The 16,507-nt window shown below is 34.9% G+C and overlaps 2 protein-coding genes across 10 annotated transcripts in view; one reads left to right on the forward strand and one right to left on the reverse strand.

The window, feature by feature from the left end:
* The window catches only part of 5-HT7 (5-hydroxytryptamine receptor 7), a 72,560-nt gene that overhangs the window by 35,989 nt on the left and 20,064 nt on the right, over positions 1 to 16,507 (forward strand). The window lies entirely within an intron of this gene.
* LOC138913471 (uncharacterized) lies at positions 9,099 to 11,907 on the reverse strand. 4 transcript variants are annotated; one of them, XM_070217288.1, is made up of 7 exons: positions 11,742 to 11,904; positions 11,558 to 11,682; positions 11,194 to 11,244; positions 10,911 to 11,120; positions 10,299 to 10,634; positions 10,067 to 10,223; positions 9,099 to 9,863 (listed from the first exon to the last, which is right to left on the reverse strand). In XM_070217288.1, the coding sequence occupies exons 1-7, from the start codon at positions 11,794 to 11,796 to the stop codon at positions 9,370 to 9,372; spliced, it is 1,428 nt and encodes a 475-aa protein (XP_070073389.1). In that variant the 5' UTR covers positions 11,797 to 11,904; the 3' UTR covers positions 9,099 to 9,369. The 4 variants fall into 4 exon arrangements, 2 of the variants coding, with proteins under 2 accessions (XP_070073389.1, XP_070073390.1); XR_011419237.1 differs by lacking the exon at positions 11,558 to 11,682 and having other exon boundaries at positions 11,742 to 11,907; XM_070217289.1 differs by lacking the exon at positions 10,911 to 11,120.

Below are 16,507 nucleotides of genomic sequence, written 5' to 3' on the forward strand. Positions count from 1 at the left end.
GGCTGGCAGGAGCTGAGTGCAGACGGCAGGCGGAAGCGGAAATGCATTTCCGAAAACCGGAAGCGCACGGCATTCGAATTGCAAATGGCGGCCAAAAACCCCTATGAATATGCAGGGCGACCCCCATAAAGGCCCAAGGCCCCGGAAAGTTGGTAATTCCAACAGCATGTGGACCAAGTTGCGGTCCAATAAATATTTCAGAAACACAACTCGGTTTCGGAGTTCATTAAAGATGGGAGAACTAAATTTAAATTGCTGACCAGACCTTCCAGCCAACTCAACTCCTTTGCCTGCCGCTTGTCCATTTGCATATTAATTAAACCTTGGAGCCGAAAGGTCAAAATACCAAAATGCCAGGGCGCAAAAACCATAAGCTGACCAAAACACACACACATTTCTGGGGTTTTTGAGGATTTCGGGGGTAAAGTAACAACAACTGATCCCAGTTTAAGCCCATAAAAATTTAATTTCATCTTAACAATGGGCGTGTATGGGCCAGCAATTTGCCGTCACCCGAAATTTATCTTGCTCACCCCGTCGCCGCCGCAATGTGTCACTTAAATATCAATTTAATTTCCATAATAAAGCCAGCGCTTTCAGGACATTTCCCTCGGGGGATTTTCCCTATGATTGACAGTTTGTTTAGCAAGCCCGGATGATTGGGAGGAGGGGTTGGGGATTTGATACCCCCGAAAAGTAGTTGACAGAACATTGATTGAAATAAGTAGATCAAATATGTATTAATAGAATGGAGGAGAAATTTCGGGAGCGAAACAATCGCACAACTATTGTTAATTGTATTTACCCTGCTCTCAGCGCCCCAAGCAAAATGGCATAAGGGCTTTGGCCATTTTCTCAACAAAGTTTATTTACTTCTGATTAAGGAAATTTGGCTGATTGCAATGCAAATACATATTAACTTGATCACAGTTTAGCTGAGTACGCCCAGTGGGGGGAAATCACTTGCTGGAAATTCAATATTAGCATGGAAAAGGTATATAAATAACTTAAGTTAATGAAAATCGATTTGGAGAAGAGGAATATTAACCATTCAGTTTGCAATATAGCTGGAAAATTAGTTCAGGTATTTAACTTCGAATTTTGAAAATATTAATTACGGGTTGACTTGTAAAGTAGAAGTAATTTGTTTTCCAATTAAATGCTAAGTTCCCAGTTCCCTAGAAATAAACAATTTGTTCATTATATAAAACGTTCTGTTTAATTTCTGTTGAACTCTCTGACATATAATCCATAACATTTAGCTTTGGCTCTACAATATAACTACTTTTTGGAATTGTTCTTTGTTCATTATTGACATAAATATCAGTTTAAATTGTACTGAGGAAAATTTCCATCATAAATAAATGCATCTAGTTTACTCTTCGTATTCATGTTAAAATTGATCTTTAAGCTCACTCACTTTTATTTTAGAGATATTTTAGTAATCCCACAGCATACAAGTGTATCCACGACTATGAAGTGAGGCACCATAAAAGCAATGCGAATGAAACAATAAAAGCAAACTTAAAAGTCCATTAAAAATGCTTAAGCGACTTTATAAAGTCGGCAGACCGCGTCAACTTGGTGACATTTGGGGGGGAAAAGGGGAAGTAGAATTGTATGTGGGTGACTGGACTGCATAAAACTAAACCAAACCCAACTGAACTCGACTCGCAAGTATATATGGCGTACACTTGATGGGCTGTTACTCATGCAGAGAAAACAAAATTAAACGTAGAATATTTAATATTATTAAAAAAAATTTATGATTTTTCTCATCAAAATTAATCTCATATTTTCATGTTCTTAGAATCAAGAAGCAAGCTTATTTATTAGTAATGAAAATTGGAAAACTTAATACTAACTCTTATAAAACAAAACTCTATAGCTAACCACATTTCTTTAAAATATTTGTTTTTTTATATTTAAACACATTTATAATATTTTTTTTTCTTTTTGTGTTCTGTGGTCGCCGACAATAAATAGAAATCTCAATTTACGATGCGTTAGTTGAGCTGCCGTTCTGGATTTTTCCGAGAGGGCTTTTGTTGGTGGTTACTAATGCCACCAGGACCTTCTCGTTGTGGTTGTTGTCGTCTGCTTGGTGTTGGAAGGGGGGGAGGGCGTGCTCGGTGGGTTGTAAGTGGGTGGAAAACCCACTTGCCTCTCTAATGGCATTTGTGATGGCTGCGGTTATAGTCGCCGTCGTTGACGATGATGTTGATTGGCGATTCGCCGGCGCATGCATGGATATGTCTCCATATCCTTCCATAGTCCTTCTACAGTCCATCGTCCATCGTCCTAATCCTGCGGCAATGTCCTGGGGAAAGTGCACAACGGGTGTTTATATGTTGACATTAAAAACTTTTACTCCACTGATGGGAAAGCGAAACCAAAACTTAACCGACGCACAGTTCAATTATGCGATAAAAGTTCTCTGCGCTCCTTGGCTAAAGTTTTTCGCTGCGCTAATACGTGACATAATTTGTGGTAATGCCATTGGATTGAACAGACAGTTTCATTGGGGTTTGAACGACTGTCGGACGGATACAATGTTTGCAACTTGTCTACAAGGACGAAGGACGAGCGCCTCAATTAGCGGCCACTTCCTTTCCTTTCCGTCCAGTCGAGCGCGTCCGAAAAGGGGAAATTGCTGGCTTTTCTTCAGCGAAAATTAGTGGAAAAACTCAACCGCAAATGCACTTTCCAGCGAAGTAAGCCGGCTTTCGAGGAATCTACTGGCCAAGACAATTCCGGCCAGGGATCCTCAAGGACTTTTCCTGGCAACCTCAGCTAATTGGCCCTTGAATGCGAAATGGCAGTAACTCAATTGGATTGTGGTCAGGATAAGCAAAAAGAAACCATGGCTTTATTTGCTATTTGAGTAGTTTTTTCTTGATTTTTAAATTGCCATTGTCAAAAGTAACAGCTGTGAATTATGCAAATTTAAGCCTACGTTTTTTTAACCCACTGCAAGTTAAGTGCAGTCAATTCAATTTTAATTTCCTGCTGTTCGCATAAATCATAATTCGTTTGATGGGATATGGAAATAATTTACATAAAGGTAAACTGAACTCTAACGTGCGTAATTTGATTTTGCACAAGTTTTTCAATTGCAACAGTATTTATGTAGATTAAATAAATGCTAAAAAATATGCCATGCCAATTAATGAAAAGTATTTAAATAATTGAATTAAATTAAATTTATGCCATACATTTAAAATAATGTTACATTCACGTGAAAGCTAAAAAGAATTAACTATTCCATCAAGATTAGGCATAATTTCGCATATATTATTTTCTTCTATGAATTTTAAACCGAAATTCCAACGGGGCGAATGCTTAACATTTGATGAGGCCTTCATAGAATTTTTGTGCTTCAAATGTGCAACAATTTCTCTTTCGCCCCCAAACCATTTTGCCTCTGGAAGTGACAGCGCATAACTTTCCGCAAATTGCTGCATCATTTCAGCTTCTTTGGGCAAAACTATTTCAGCTCGGCCCGCGCATAAATATGAATTTACAAATTTACATGCCACTAAAAAAGCAACAAAGTTTTTTTTTTTCTCGGCTGCAACTATGCGACGAACAAGGACATTTTTTGGGGCGAGCGGAAAACTCGGGGAAAACCTCTCAGAAAATAGGCGCAAAAGTCTACGATGAGATAAAGCTTTTGTTGTTGCCCACCGTTGACAAACCCGCACTTTTGTTGCTCTTGTTCTTGTTGTTGTTTCTCTGGTGGAACGCATAAAAACTTTTTAATTAAATTCCCCTGCCAAGCCAGGAGCCACTTGTTGTTGTCTTTGGAAGGAGCAAGGAGTTTTGGTGCGGTGCAAAGAGTTCAGTTGGTGACAAGTTTGCATAAAGCAGTAAAAAAGCTATTTTTATACCGTTAAAAGTTTCGGTGCACTGTGAAAAAAGTGACCTAGTAAATCAAGCTCTAAACTAGCTTTGGAATAACTTAAGAAAAGGCTTACTGTTAGTTAGACAATTATATTTTACGGATTATTTCTACTTATTCAGTTCATAATATGAACTTAAAGAACTGATAACTTAATATAAATGTGTTATGAAAGGAATTCTTTTTACTTGTAATGTTTATATTCTCTTTACAAAGGTTTTCTATATAATTTCAATTTCGTAAAATTTTTTATTTGAAACCCGAAATTGAATTTAATTTAAATTTAGTTGACTGTGTAATGTTCGCAGATTTAACTACTGGTAGCTCCCAACTTTACCGAAGTTGCATATTCCCAAAAAAGTTTCCACTTCTTCAGGCCGAATCGCAGGTGAAAAAAGTGAAAAGTTTTCTCTTGGCCGAGTGAATACCAATTTTGTGGTAATTAACATAATCAAAATACACTTTTCAGATTGCAGCCATGTTAAATTATTTTGAAAATATTTTCTGCAATTTTCCGCTTCAATCAGCAGGGGGCAAATGAGATTGCAGCTCTGCTGGTCATCGGAATCATTTTGGAAACGTTTAAATTGTATATTTCTTCCTTCCTTCATCTACCGAATACCGACTACTGACTACCGACTACCGTCTATTTGCCAACAAGGGCCTTGGGCTCCTCATTGGGTTATCCTTGGACTCCGGATGCTTGGAGCAGTTGCAGCAGTCCTTCTGCACCCCTTTCTCCCTGCTGTCGCTTCCTTAAACTCCCCGGCTGCCGCAACAAGTGTCTGTTTGCCTCTGTTTTTCGGGGGGAAAGGAGGACGAGAAGGACTCCTTGGGGTGGCAACTGTTGCTTCTGCGGCTGCTGCTTGCATTTTTATGGTAAACTGCCTTGGGCGAGTCAATGTTGCTTTTTGGGGCTCCTCAATTAAACGAGGCTTCGCGGAAAGTGCGGTGGAAAAACCCATTAGCAGTAAACACTTTTTAAAAATACATAAAAAAGGTAAATTTAAATTTAATTGCAGTTATTGCAACAACATGACGTTTTCAGGATAAATTCAATTCAATTATTTAAATTGGTAGTATAACTCTTTAAGAAGTAGAAAATTCAACTATTTTGGAACTTATACCAGGATGACGGCACTCATCTTCCTTGTGCAGTAGATATATTGTTTTCCTCAGCTGCGGATCGTGTATCTCAAGAAGGAAAGCTTCGATCAACATGCTGCTTTTACAGAAATGTTTGTAATAAAATTGCCCACTGTCTGAACCTACTTTATGTAAAAATTTGTACGTTGAAGTATTTTTTGTAAAGCAAAAACAACAAGAAAAATATGAAAAAAATGATTTTTGACTTTGAAAGAGTGCCCCAACCAGAGTTTTTGAAATATATTCTATGTAAGTTAGGTTCAGACAGTTTCTAAATTTTTTCTTAACAAAATAAATTTTCATAAAATCGGATCTACACAGCGACCTATGGACGATCCGCAGCTGGCCTACTTTTTTAAAGAAAGGCTTGACAAAAAAATTCCCACGGCCGCATTTTAAAAGATAAAAAAAAAATTAAAATTGGTTTAAATTATATAAGAACTATGTAATCAACATGCCAAGTTGCGAAATTCCAGCAGATACCCATATTGGTTAAAAAAAATCACGAAAAACAAATTTGCAGTTCTATATGTATCTCCCCCCTTAAAAAACTAATATTGAATTATGCTGTGTAAATTTATGTTTTTTCATTTATATAAATTGTATTTATATTTTAAGGATACAAGTTTAGTAACATCTCATTCTACTGCAATCATAGTCTAACTTTTTTTATGAATTTTAAATAAACTTGTATTTTTTAGTTCACTTTTTTAAATGATAATGAGCATAAACATGTAGTTTTTCCACCGCTTCCACGCAAATTTAGCAGAAGGGTCATCGTGACAAGTGGGAAAAGTTTGCGGCCGCTGACAAGCGATGAACTTTTCCGACAAATTGCTCGACCCAGCAGCGACAATTGCACCTGTCGTCGGTGCCCCCTGGAAATTTTCCCCCTCGCCCTGCCATCAAAGATATATACATACATCACTGTCAGCGGAAATCTCTCGTCTGTGGCTGCTGTTTTCTTTTTGTTTGCTCGCCTTTTGGGCTAAATTTAGAGCGTCTTGCCTGGCAGAAAAGTTTGGACAAAGTCAGATGTGAAATAAACATGCTAAAAATCGAAAATTCAATTTAAACGTCACAGCGCTCTGTCATCAAATCATAATTCCGCTCAAAGGAAAGGGGAGCGGTGATATCGTATGCCAGAAACGTGTCTGTTGGCCTTCGGAAATCTGGCAAATGTCAGACGGCTTGTCACAGAGGGAAAGCGGGAAAATCGGTGAAAGCATCTCTGTGTGCGTACACTCAAAATAAAATTAACCCTAAAGTCAAGGAAATCGCCCTATTTTTGTCTTCAAGACAAGCTCGCCCTAAATTTTAGGGTAAGGATTTTCTAAAAATATTGTCGAAATATTTCTAAAATCTAGGGCTAGAAGCCATAAAAACTAGAAACCACTTTCTAAAATATAGGAAAATATTTCTAAAATATAGGAAAACATTTCTAAAATATAGGAAAGTATTTCTTAAATATAGAAAAATATTTCTATATAAAATGGCTTCTTCCACGATTTTAGAAATAGTTTTCTAAAATCTAGGGCAACCATCCCTAAAATAAATAAAATTCATTTCAAAATATAGAAAAATATTTCTAAAATTAATTACACATTTTTCTAAATTTTAGAAATTTATTTCTAAAATATTTTTTTTTCACATTTATATTTTATTGAAAAATATAATAACTATATACACATATTTACAGCTTCATAACTCATTTATAAATGTTTTTGTTTTACTCTGTTGGTATACATTTTATAAGTCACATTTGGGTTTTAAGTAAAGAATATTATTAATAAAATCTTTTACATAGTTTGTATACATTTTGGTTTTAAGTAAAGAATATTATTAATCAAATGTTTTACTTAGTTGATATACATTTCAAAAGTAACATTTTGGTTTTAAGTAAAATATATTATTAATAAAATGGTACTCAATTGGAGGAAATTTGCACACACTTAAGGGAATCACTTTAAACTCTTTATATTTAACCTTTTTAAAGCTGCCAAGATGAGGAGAGTACTCGCACTCGACTTCGAGACTTAAAAAATGTATTATATTGTCTGCACTGCTTTTAAATATTTCTTGAATTTCATAAGCCTTGAACATTTCATCTGGTATATAGGAATATAACACATATCCTTTTTTGTACAAGATGTTGCGTAATTTTATGTGTCCAAAACAAGTAACCGTCTCTACATTTTCAATAACCTCTTGTATTTTATTACAAAACAACGAATTTTGGGCCGAGCATTTAGTTTTGCTGAACTGAATTTCCTCAGCTTTAAAACTTTTTACGAAATGAGAGAATTTAATGGACATTTTAATTGCTATGGAGGTAACAATATTTTTTCTAGACGAAATGTTTTTAGCATAAGACTTTAGAGTTTTGTGCTTTGCCTCAAAAGGAAATGTCCACAAATATTTCAACGGGCCAGATTCCATAACAATTCTTTGATAGTGATTGAGGAAGTGATGTTTCGGCTTCAGTGTATCATGAAATAGAAGAGTGTATTGCTTATTGTGAAAAATTATAACATCTTTTAGCGCTCTTAAATTTTTTGGGCTATATTCACTTAATGTTATCAAATCTAAAAGTTTCATTAAATTTTTCACGAATTCCCATACTGCGTCATCGGGGCTAATACAATCTCCTATCATTAAAGCAAAGAAAGTGGCAAAAGAAAGAAGTTCTCTAGCAGTTGCTTTAATGTTGAATTTTGTTAAATGACTCATTTGCAATGCAGGGAAGATGTTTCCTATTTCTGAAGCTCCGTAGGGAAAATGAGTCTTTCGTATATTTAACAATTCTAGGTCAAAATTGCCTTGCTTTATGTAATGAAGGATAATATGACATAAGTCATATTTGAGAACACCCTCAAACACATCATGAAGGATGTCGACTGAAAAGTTATTCACTACAGAGAAATGTTTTAGTTCATTAAAAACACAATCTGATTTTATACCAGTTGTTATGGGATCTAAAAGGGCCAAATCATTCCTATAATTGTTTTCATTTCTGAGACTTTCAGGTGGTGGGGGCTCGAACAAGTGGAAACAGTCAACTTTCTTCACTTTGCAAAATCGACAATATACAGTTGCCGAAAATGAGGTTACAAAACCTAGAAGGCTGTTCAATCCTAAATTGTCTCCTAATATTAAAGATAAAACTAAATGGATTCTTTGTACACTACCGTTAACCTTAACGAGAACACCAACATTTTCCAATTCTTTTAAGGACTGAACCAGGTGAAAAAGGCATTTCGAATTCCCTAACATTTTGATGTCAGCTGATTTAAATAATGCAGCGGTAAAAATGTAATTGTACTCTATGGGTGCTGTGGGAAATGACAAATAAACTCCCATTAGAGGAGCACAATGGGGACCGAGCGGATTATTCACTTCAAAATCATCTACATAGAGAAAATAGGGTATTATAGTTTTATCAACTTCATTCTCAGCAAGTTTAATATTTCTCCAAAGGCTTCCATTTACAAAGTTAGAAATAGTTTTTTGCTCTTCTAATAGTTTTAATGTTTCTAGAAAACTGAAGAGTACGTTAGGTAGCTCAAAAAACTTGCGTAACTGAAAATCTAATGGAAAGATGGCTCCTTTTGATTTTTTTGAAGCTAGAACAATTTCGTTTTGCTTCCTTACTGGTGCAATTGTGTCGTCAATTAAAATTATCCTTGGATCTTTATATAAATCTATATGCTTAAGACCTTTTATTAAATTATATTCGTTACTTATTTTTTTAAAGGGATCATTACAAAAATCTATAAGTGTGTTCAGCTCTTTATCCACTTCAAAATTGCCTGATTTTTTCAATTTTTCACTAATCTGTTTAAGTTTTTTTTTCATGGGCAATGTGATGTGGTTCTGTATATCATTTTGGATTTTAAATGTGGTGTTTCGAGAAAGTTTTAGGTCTGATGCTATTTCCAAAGACAAATTAAGAGAATTATTTTCCAAAGTAATATTGTCACATAGGTCTGTAGTTAGCTGTTTTGGACACGCTTCTTTTGAGATATATTCGCTTACACTACATGTTGCACTACTTAAATTATTAAACGCGTCGTTCTCAGAAAATTCAAAAGGAGTTTCAACCTGATTTTCTACATGGGAAATGCATTTAAGGGCTTCTTTTTTAATGTGTGCAGAAAAACTTTTGAAGCTGGAAAAGCTTTGAAAACAATTTGAATAGCAGCAAGGTAAACTTAGAATAGGAACTAAAGTGTGATTTTCCTTTGTATGCGACAAAAACAGATCAACTGTGTCAAAGCGTAAGTAACAAATTTTACATGAAATCATTTTCACAAAAGAAGATCTTAACTTAAATTACTGATGGAGGTGTTTTTTAAGTCATTCAATAGCTCAGAAAGAATTCTGTTTTTTAAGTCAGATTTTAAATTCAAATCAAAGAAATGCTGTTGAATAAATGTCCAAACGAGACAGCACGGATCTGGGTATTTTAGATTGAGCACAATAAATATTTTGAAGCAAATCTCTACACTTTTTAATATATTAGGCAATTCGTAAAATATTCCGGATATGTATACGAAATATTTTTCAAAATTGTATAGACTTGAACCAATGCAGCAAATTATGGGCTGCAAGGGTTGCTTAATTTTATAATTCTCATCTGTCAAAACTTTAAGGTGTGATTGAAGTTCTCCAACGCTGCTTTTAAAGATGATAAAGTGGTCCCGTGAGTCCTGAATGGTATACTTTAACTTCAAATTCCCTGAAGATCCGCGTTTTCCCCTCTTAGTTGGGATGAGGACGGAGTGAATGACGTGAAGGAGTACGGCGTCCTTGGTATCTGTGAACAAAATGTAATTTAGTGATAATATAAAACACACATATATATGATTTTTTTTTTAAATATTAAGCTAAATTTTGTTTGTGTATTTTTTCTATACATAGAAAATTTACAATAAAATACAAAATACAGTGTTAAGGTAAGTCGAGGTAAAGAAGTAGTTATTTTTATAATACAGTGAAATTAGTTTTTGGTTTTCTTACCTTCGCTCTGATTCGAGAATGTTTTGAGTAAATTTATACTCTGGACTTCTTTAATTTTCGACAAAAATAGTGAAAGAGCCACACTTTTAAATTCTTGCCATTTTGCAACAAATGTGTCACTGTCCTTAGAATGTATTTTTTGGTAGTCAGCGACAATCTGAAAATAATAAAATTTTAGTTTAAAATAAGGTCATTACAGTTAAATCATTTAAAATATATATTTTAAAATTACCAACTCGTGTCCGAATGCCTGCTTAAGAATAGGAAATTCTTCAAGAATTGCGCTAAGTGTAGCAGTCGTCGACAGAAAACTTTGACGCCACTCAAATGTAAGATCCCACTTTTCATCAACTTCTCTTCGTGGTTCTATATTGAACATAAGCCACTGTTTACAGGTAATGACCTTATCGTCGTTAAGATCAGTTGGATTCGGGCAAGTGTTTTCGTCGTTTGAAGTTCCGCTTAATTGAACAGCAGACTGTTTCTTTGCCTTCGCTTTAAGGTTGTAGATCTTACTGTATAAAAGGCCTCCTGGTTTCTTGCCGAAATTTTTAATAAAATATGTTTCCTATCAAAAAATTTAAAATTAATTATGGTTTTAAGTAAAGAGACAGTAACTGTTATGACTATTATTTTAAAAGTTAGTTAAAATTAGTTTATTTTAAAGTAACTGTTATTCTTTGAGTTTTATATTTCTTGTGATCAAAAATAAAACTCAAACTTGATTTATGGCGATTTTGTTAAAAAAGTTAGAGTATTATAAAGGTATAATTATTATTATAATTGTTATAATAGTATAGTGGTTAAAAATGAATTTATGTATTTAAATAAATACTTGAAATACCTTAATTTCAGATTCGAAAAGCTCTTGAATTTCATCAGCGATTTGATTTAACACAATTTGATTGGTCTGAATATTGTTGTAAACAAAATGTTCAGCAATAATTCCACTTAATACCTTCCTAAATTCGTTGGTTAGTCGACCAGTTTCTTTGAAGTAATTTATTACTGCTGCAGCTTGATTACTGTTTGCCAAAATAGTTGCTAAATCAATCTGTTATATATACATATAATATTATAATTACTCAAATGGCAAAATAGTCAAGTAATCAACAAGTCAAATTTACCTCACTGCCATTAATGCCGGGTGCTTTGCCCTGATCGGAGAGGTAATTATTCTGTTTTAAACAAAATGTAATAATTTATTATAAGCCAAATAGAAAAACTGAGACTTTTTATAGTAAGGGGCTGTCCATATATTACGTAATCACAATTTCGGCGACTTTTGACCCCCCCCCCCATGTATACAATTCTTCATACAAAAAAAAAATAATTTGCACTAGAGTAATCATTTGGTGGGCCCCCCCCCCCCCCCCTAGATGATTACGTAATATATGGACAGCCCCTAAATCACGCCATGTTGCACTTCGCCGCATTTCACACACATGTACCTGTATGTAGGTTCATACATATGCATACATATTTACTCACATGGCGTTTCCAATTTTGCAGCTCATTAAAAAAAACTACCGCTTGCCCTACTAATTCCTTCGAAATTTCCATCCTGAATTGCTCCCAGCTTAACGATTTTAAGCTTTCTTCGCCAAATTTCAGATCTAGCATGCGTTTTTAATAGACACTAAGTGTGTATTTTAGGTTAAATTTAAATACTTACCCGAGAATATAGAAGCAAACGCTTCTCCTTTTAAACTTTTCAGCAAAATATCCATTTATTATTTTTGCCAAAATTCACTTGAGATTTACTGATTAGTAACACTTTAATAGAACACTTTTAAGTAACACATGCGGCCGCCAAGTTTCATGAGTATTAGAGATGGTCGACGCGGCGTTCGCAACGATACTTGCTATCGTAGGTTAGGGGTAGCAATATCGATATTTTTCTTCCTCACGTTTGGCCTTCCACATAAATCGCGGGCGAATAATAACAATGAAATAAATGCAACATTAAGCATATCGTAAGCAAAATTTATAAATACCTGATAGTCCCATTCATCTGTAATCATTAAACGTTATATTCTTATACCTAAATTAAAATATTGTCGAATTGGGCAAAGTATCGTGGGTCCTATCGATACGATACGATAAGATACCCCCGCCCCTAGCGTTTCGAAGTTTTATGCACACTCACACATAAATACATGCAATGACACAAATACATACAGCGCAATATTGCGCCAGTGTCTGCAAAAGACCCGATGACTTGTTTACACACAACAATTTTATAATATTGTAATATTGTACCATTTCAATGAATTTAGCTTAATTAGTTTTGTATGTACATACGTATGTACATAGTACATATACCTATATATAATAATAATACAATAATAACAGAATACAATTTCCAATATAATTGTGGTAAAATCTAATTAACTCACGCAACACGTCACGTTAATATTAAAAATTAACACGTGTTCCTATAAATTAGAAAGTATTTCTATTTTTTAGAAATCGGTTATATTTTTTAGAAACATTTTCTATTCTTGAAAGAAATTTTTCTATATTTTAGGGTAGGAATCATTTTAGGGTTAGGGTATTCAATTTTAGAAAAGGTGTTGTCAAATTATTTTCATTCTTTTGTTTGCCTTTCTATTTTTCAGAAAATAATTTCTAATTTTAAGGGTATTTTTCCTAGATTTTAGGGTGATCTTAGTTCATGGTAACCATTTTCTACATTTTAGAAAAACTTCCTGGATTTAAGGAAAACTTTCTTGACTTAAGAAAAATTTCCTTAGATTTAGAAATAACTTTCTTGTATTTAGAAAAAAGAAATTTTTAGGGCGATTTTCTAAAATTTAGGGTTAAATTTATTTTGAGTGTATAAGTATCTCATGAATGAATCGCAGACACAGCGTTTTCCCCTCAATGAATGCGAACGGGAAACCGAAATGCATCGAGGTTGTGTCACTTGCCAATTTTCCCAGTTTTTTGGCAAAAAAACAGCTGCCATTGATTGCGAAGCCGTTGAATGGAGAGCAGAAGCAGCTTCTTCCTGAATGGGCCAAATTGCAGGCCGTCTATTAGAGCCAAGAGATTTGGTCGGATTTCAGCCACTCGGCAACGAATTAATTTGGCACCACTTTTTCGGCGACTTTCCTTTGGATATATGCTGGAAAAAGGAAAATCCGACTGCTATATAAAACGATATTCTTGGAAAAGAATCAATTTGTTAAAGAAAAGGGAGAGAAGAAAAAATGTTGGCTATACACTAAAAGAAATGAGTAACTTTACTAGTAAATTTACTAATTTAAAATTGAAATGTCATTCCAATTTATTTCTTCAACATTAACAAAGAGAAAAAGGGCCATTGTTACTGGCAGCTTCGCATCATTTATTAGCTGATCGAGTTACCAACAGTTTCTTCCAACCATTTGCCATTTTCGATTCTCGGATTTCAATCAAAGGAAAATATTTACATTTTTCACTTTGCCAGGCGGGCGAAATGAAATGCCAAACAAAGGACACAAAATGCTGCGCCCAGCCAATAAAGTGTGGAAAAGGAAACCGAATAATTGTATAAAATAAGAAAACGAGCCACTAAAGAGGCTGAAGCGGCAGCCTTGAAGTTTCCTCCACTGAAAAAGAATTAAACTAATATTTATCAAAGAGATGAGCGAGACGTGCTTCAAGCTAAACAAAAGACGACAGCAAAAGCCGGCGCCATCCGAGGAGAAATGAGGAATGGCCCGGAGTGGGGAAAGGACCTGCGGGAGGAGGAGGAGCAGGATGTGCGGGATGAGAAGGATGAGCCGGAGGTTCCCAGTGAGATGCTGCAGCGTCACGCGGACTAAGGCAAGTGACGCTGTCAAAAAGCGGAATGAATGGACCCGCTCTTGTCTGATGCTACACTGGATGAAATTTGAAATTAAAGATAAATGCACTTCTTGAAATATGAAATTAAGAGTGACAAACAACAATTCACTTGGGTTTTAAAAAAACTTTTGGAGGTGTCTAAAAGTAGGCAACAAAAAACGAACGTTTTTTATAATGAATTATATTATAATTTTATTGCATTTTTTTAGACACTTTTATAGTTGATTTGAACTCCCAGTTATTTCTGTTAAAATTATTAGACTTTGATGAATTTAAGACTGACAAACAAAAAAAATACTCTGGTTCTTAAAATTAATTTGGAAAATATATAAAAGTAGATACCAAAAACTTTCATACTTTTAGACACGTTAATAGTTGATTTTTATTCCTAGTTATTTCTGTAGATTTTATTTGATAAAGGGCATAGGGGAACAAGCCTGGGAAAACTGCCCCAGGCGATATTGCAAAATTTTAGATGAGGATTGGTAGATAGGAACCTAATCGATAAGAATTCCAATTTTCAAATATTTTGATCCGCTGGTTTACGAGTAATCTGCCGCAACTAAAGAACATATCACTTGATGTATCTTCCCTTCGGTGGTTCTTGAGAAAACTTTTTTGATGCCAATAATTTTTGTGTTAACCTTCAAGAATGTCAGCCAATCTTTGGATTTTTACCATTCTTATAAGCTACCAAAAATCGCGATTCAAATTTTCAAAAAATTGGTTCAAGACTTTCCAAGTCTGACAACACCGCCAGTTTTTTACAGTTTGTGTGTCCTATAACCATCTACTTCATATAAAATATTCATAATTTTTCGAGTGGTGCAACAGTGTTAAACAAACAAAAAACTGAAGAATTTATTTCTAGAAGGGTAGGAATGGAGTCAATAAAATATATTTGGCTTGTAAATAGTTAGTTCTAAGACCAGAATTATTATCAAAGAGTAAAGTATTTAATATTATGGGTGAAAAGTGGTCCGAATTATAAAATGTTTGGTATGTATTTGCTTGTAATTGATTTAATAGGGACCCAGTCCCAGTCTAGTCCCCACAGCTTCGAATTTAATATCCTCCCTAGACAGAGATTTCATAAGAAATCCTTTGAGCATGGATGACCAACAAATACTTTATTTATGTGATTCTAAAGAATTCGCGGTCCAAAGAGGATTATTTAATTTGCGATCCTTTCGGTACCATCGTTATTCTAAAAAGCAAGATAGTAATTTGAAAGCTTTAATATGCGGAGCACGATAACAAATTGTTAACAAATTCGCGCAATAACAACGGTGCCGAAATCTCGCATATTAAATAATCCTCTTTGGACCGCGAATTCTTTAGAATCACATAAATAAAGTATTTGTTGGTCATCCATGCTCAAAGGATTTCTTATGAAATCTCTGTCTAGGGAGGATATTAAATTCGAAGCTGTGGGGACTAGACTGGGACTGGGTCCTATTAAATCAATTACAAGCAAATACATGCCAAACATTTTATAATTCGGACCACTTTTCACCCATAATATTAAATACTTTACTCTTTGATAATAATTCTGGTCTAAGAACTAACTATTTACAAGCCAAATATTTTTTATTGACTCCATTCCTACCCTTCCAGAAATAAATTCTTCAGTTTTTTGTTTGTTTAACACTGTTGCACCACTCGAAAAATTATGAATATTTTATATGAAGTAGATGGTTATAGGACACACAAACTGTAAAAAACTGGCGGTGTTGTCAGACTTGGAAAGTCTTGAACCAATTTTTTAAAAATTTGAATCGCGATTTTTGGTAGCTTATAAGAATGGTAAAAATACAAGGATTGGCTGACATTCTTGAAGGTTAACACAAAAATTATTGGCATCAAAAAAGTTTTCTCAAAAACCACCGAAGGGAAGATACATCAAGTGATATGTTCTTTAGTTGCGGCAGATTACTCGTAAACCAGCGGATCAAAATATTTGAAAATTGGAATTCTTATCGATTAGGTTCCTATCTACCAATCCTCATCTAAAATTTTGCAATATCGCCTGGGGCAGTTTTCCCAGGCTTGTTCCCCTATGCCCTTTGTTTAAGGCTTCCATCCCAGTAAAAAGTTTATGTGAAACTAGGTCGAACCAGGCTGTTTTTTAGCAGATTTTCAAACGCCTTTTTTCCCAGTGAATGTGTGCCAGAGTGGCGCGAAAGTTGAGCCAACTTTATGCTAATTAGCAGCTGCTAACCAGCGTTAAAACTTTGCACTTAACAGGCGCTGGAGGAGCTTCAAAAGCTGGAGGAGCGGAACACACCGACATGTGTTCTAATGTCCTCCAACCTGGCGGGTCCGGAATTTACGGTCCGCCTGTGCTAGGGATCCTTGGGCATTGTGGCTCCTCAAATTGGATAAGTGCTGCTTTTTGGACAGCTGGTGCTGGTCCGCTGGCACAATGGACAGTGAGATATATATTCTTGGCTCAGCACTTTTATTTTGCCATTTCATGGCAAGCTGTCCCCCGCTCGATACATTCAAAAACACACCATTTATAAGCATATATTTCGGTTGGCAGGCGGCTTGGGTAATTGCATTGAAATGGGAAAATAAAACGGCTATAAATATGCCCATTGTGTG

Source organism: Drosophila takahashii, chromosome 3R (assembly GCF_030179915.1).
Source record: "Drosophila takahashii strain IR98-3 E-12201 chromosome 3R, DtakHiC1v2, whole genome shotgun sequence".
Taxonomy (NCBI): Eukaryota; Metazoa; Arthropoda; class Insecta; order Diptera; family Drosophilidae; genus Drosophila; species Drosophila takahashii.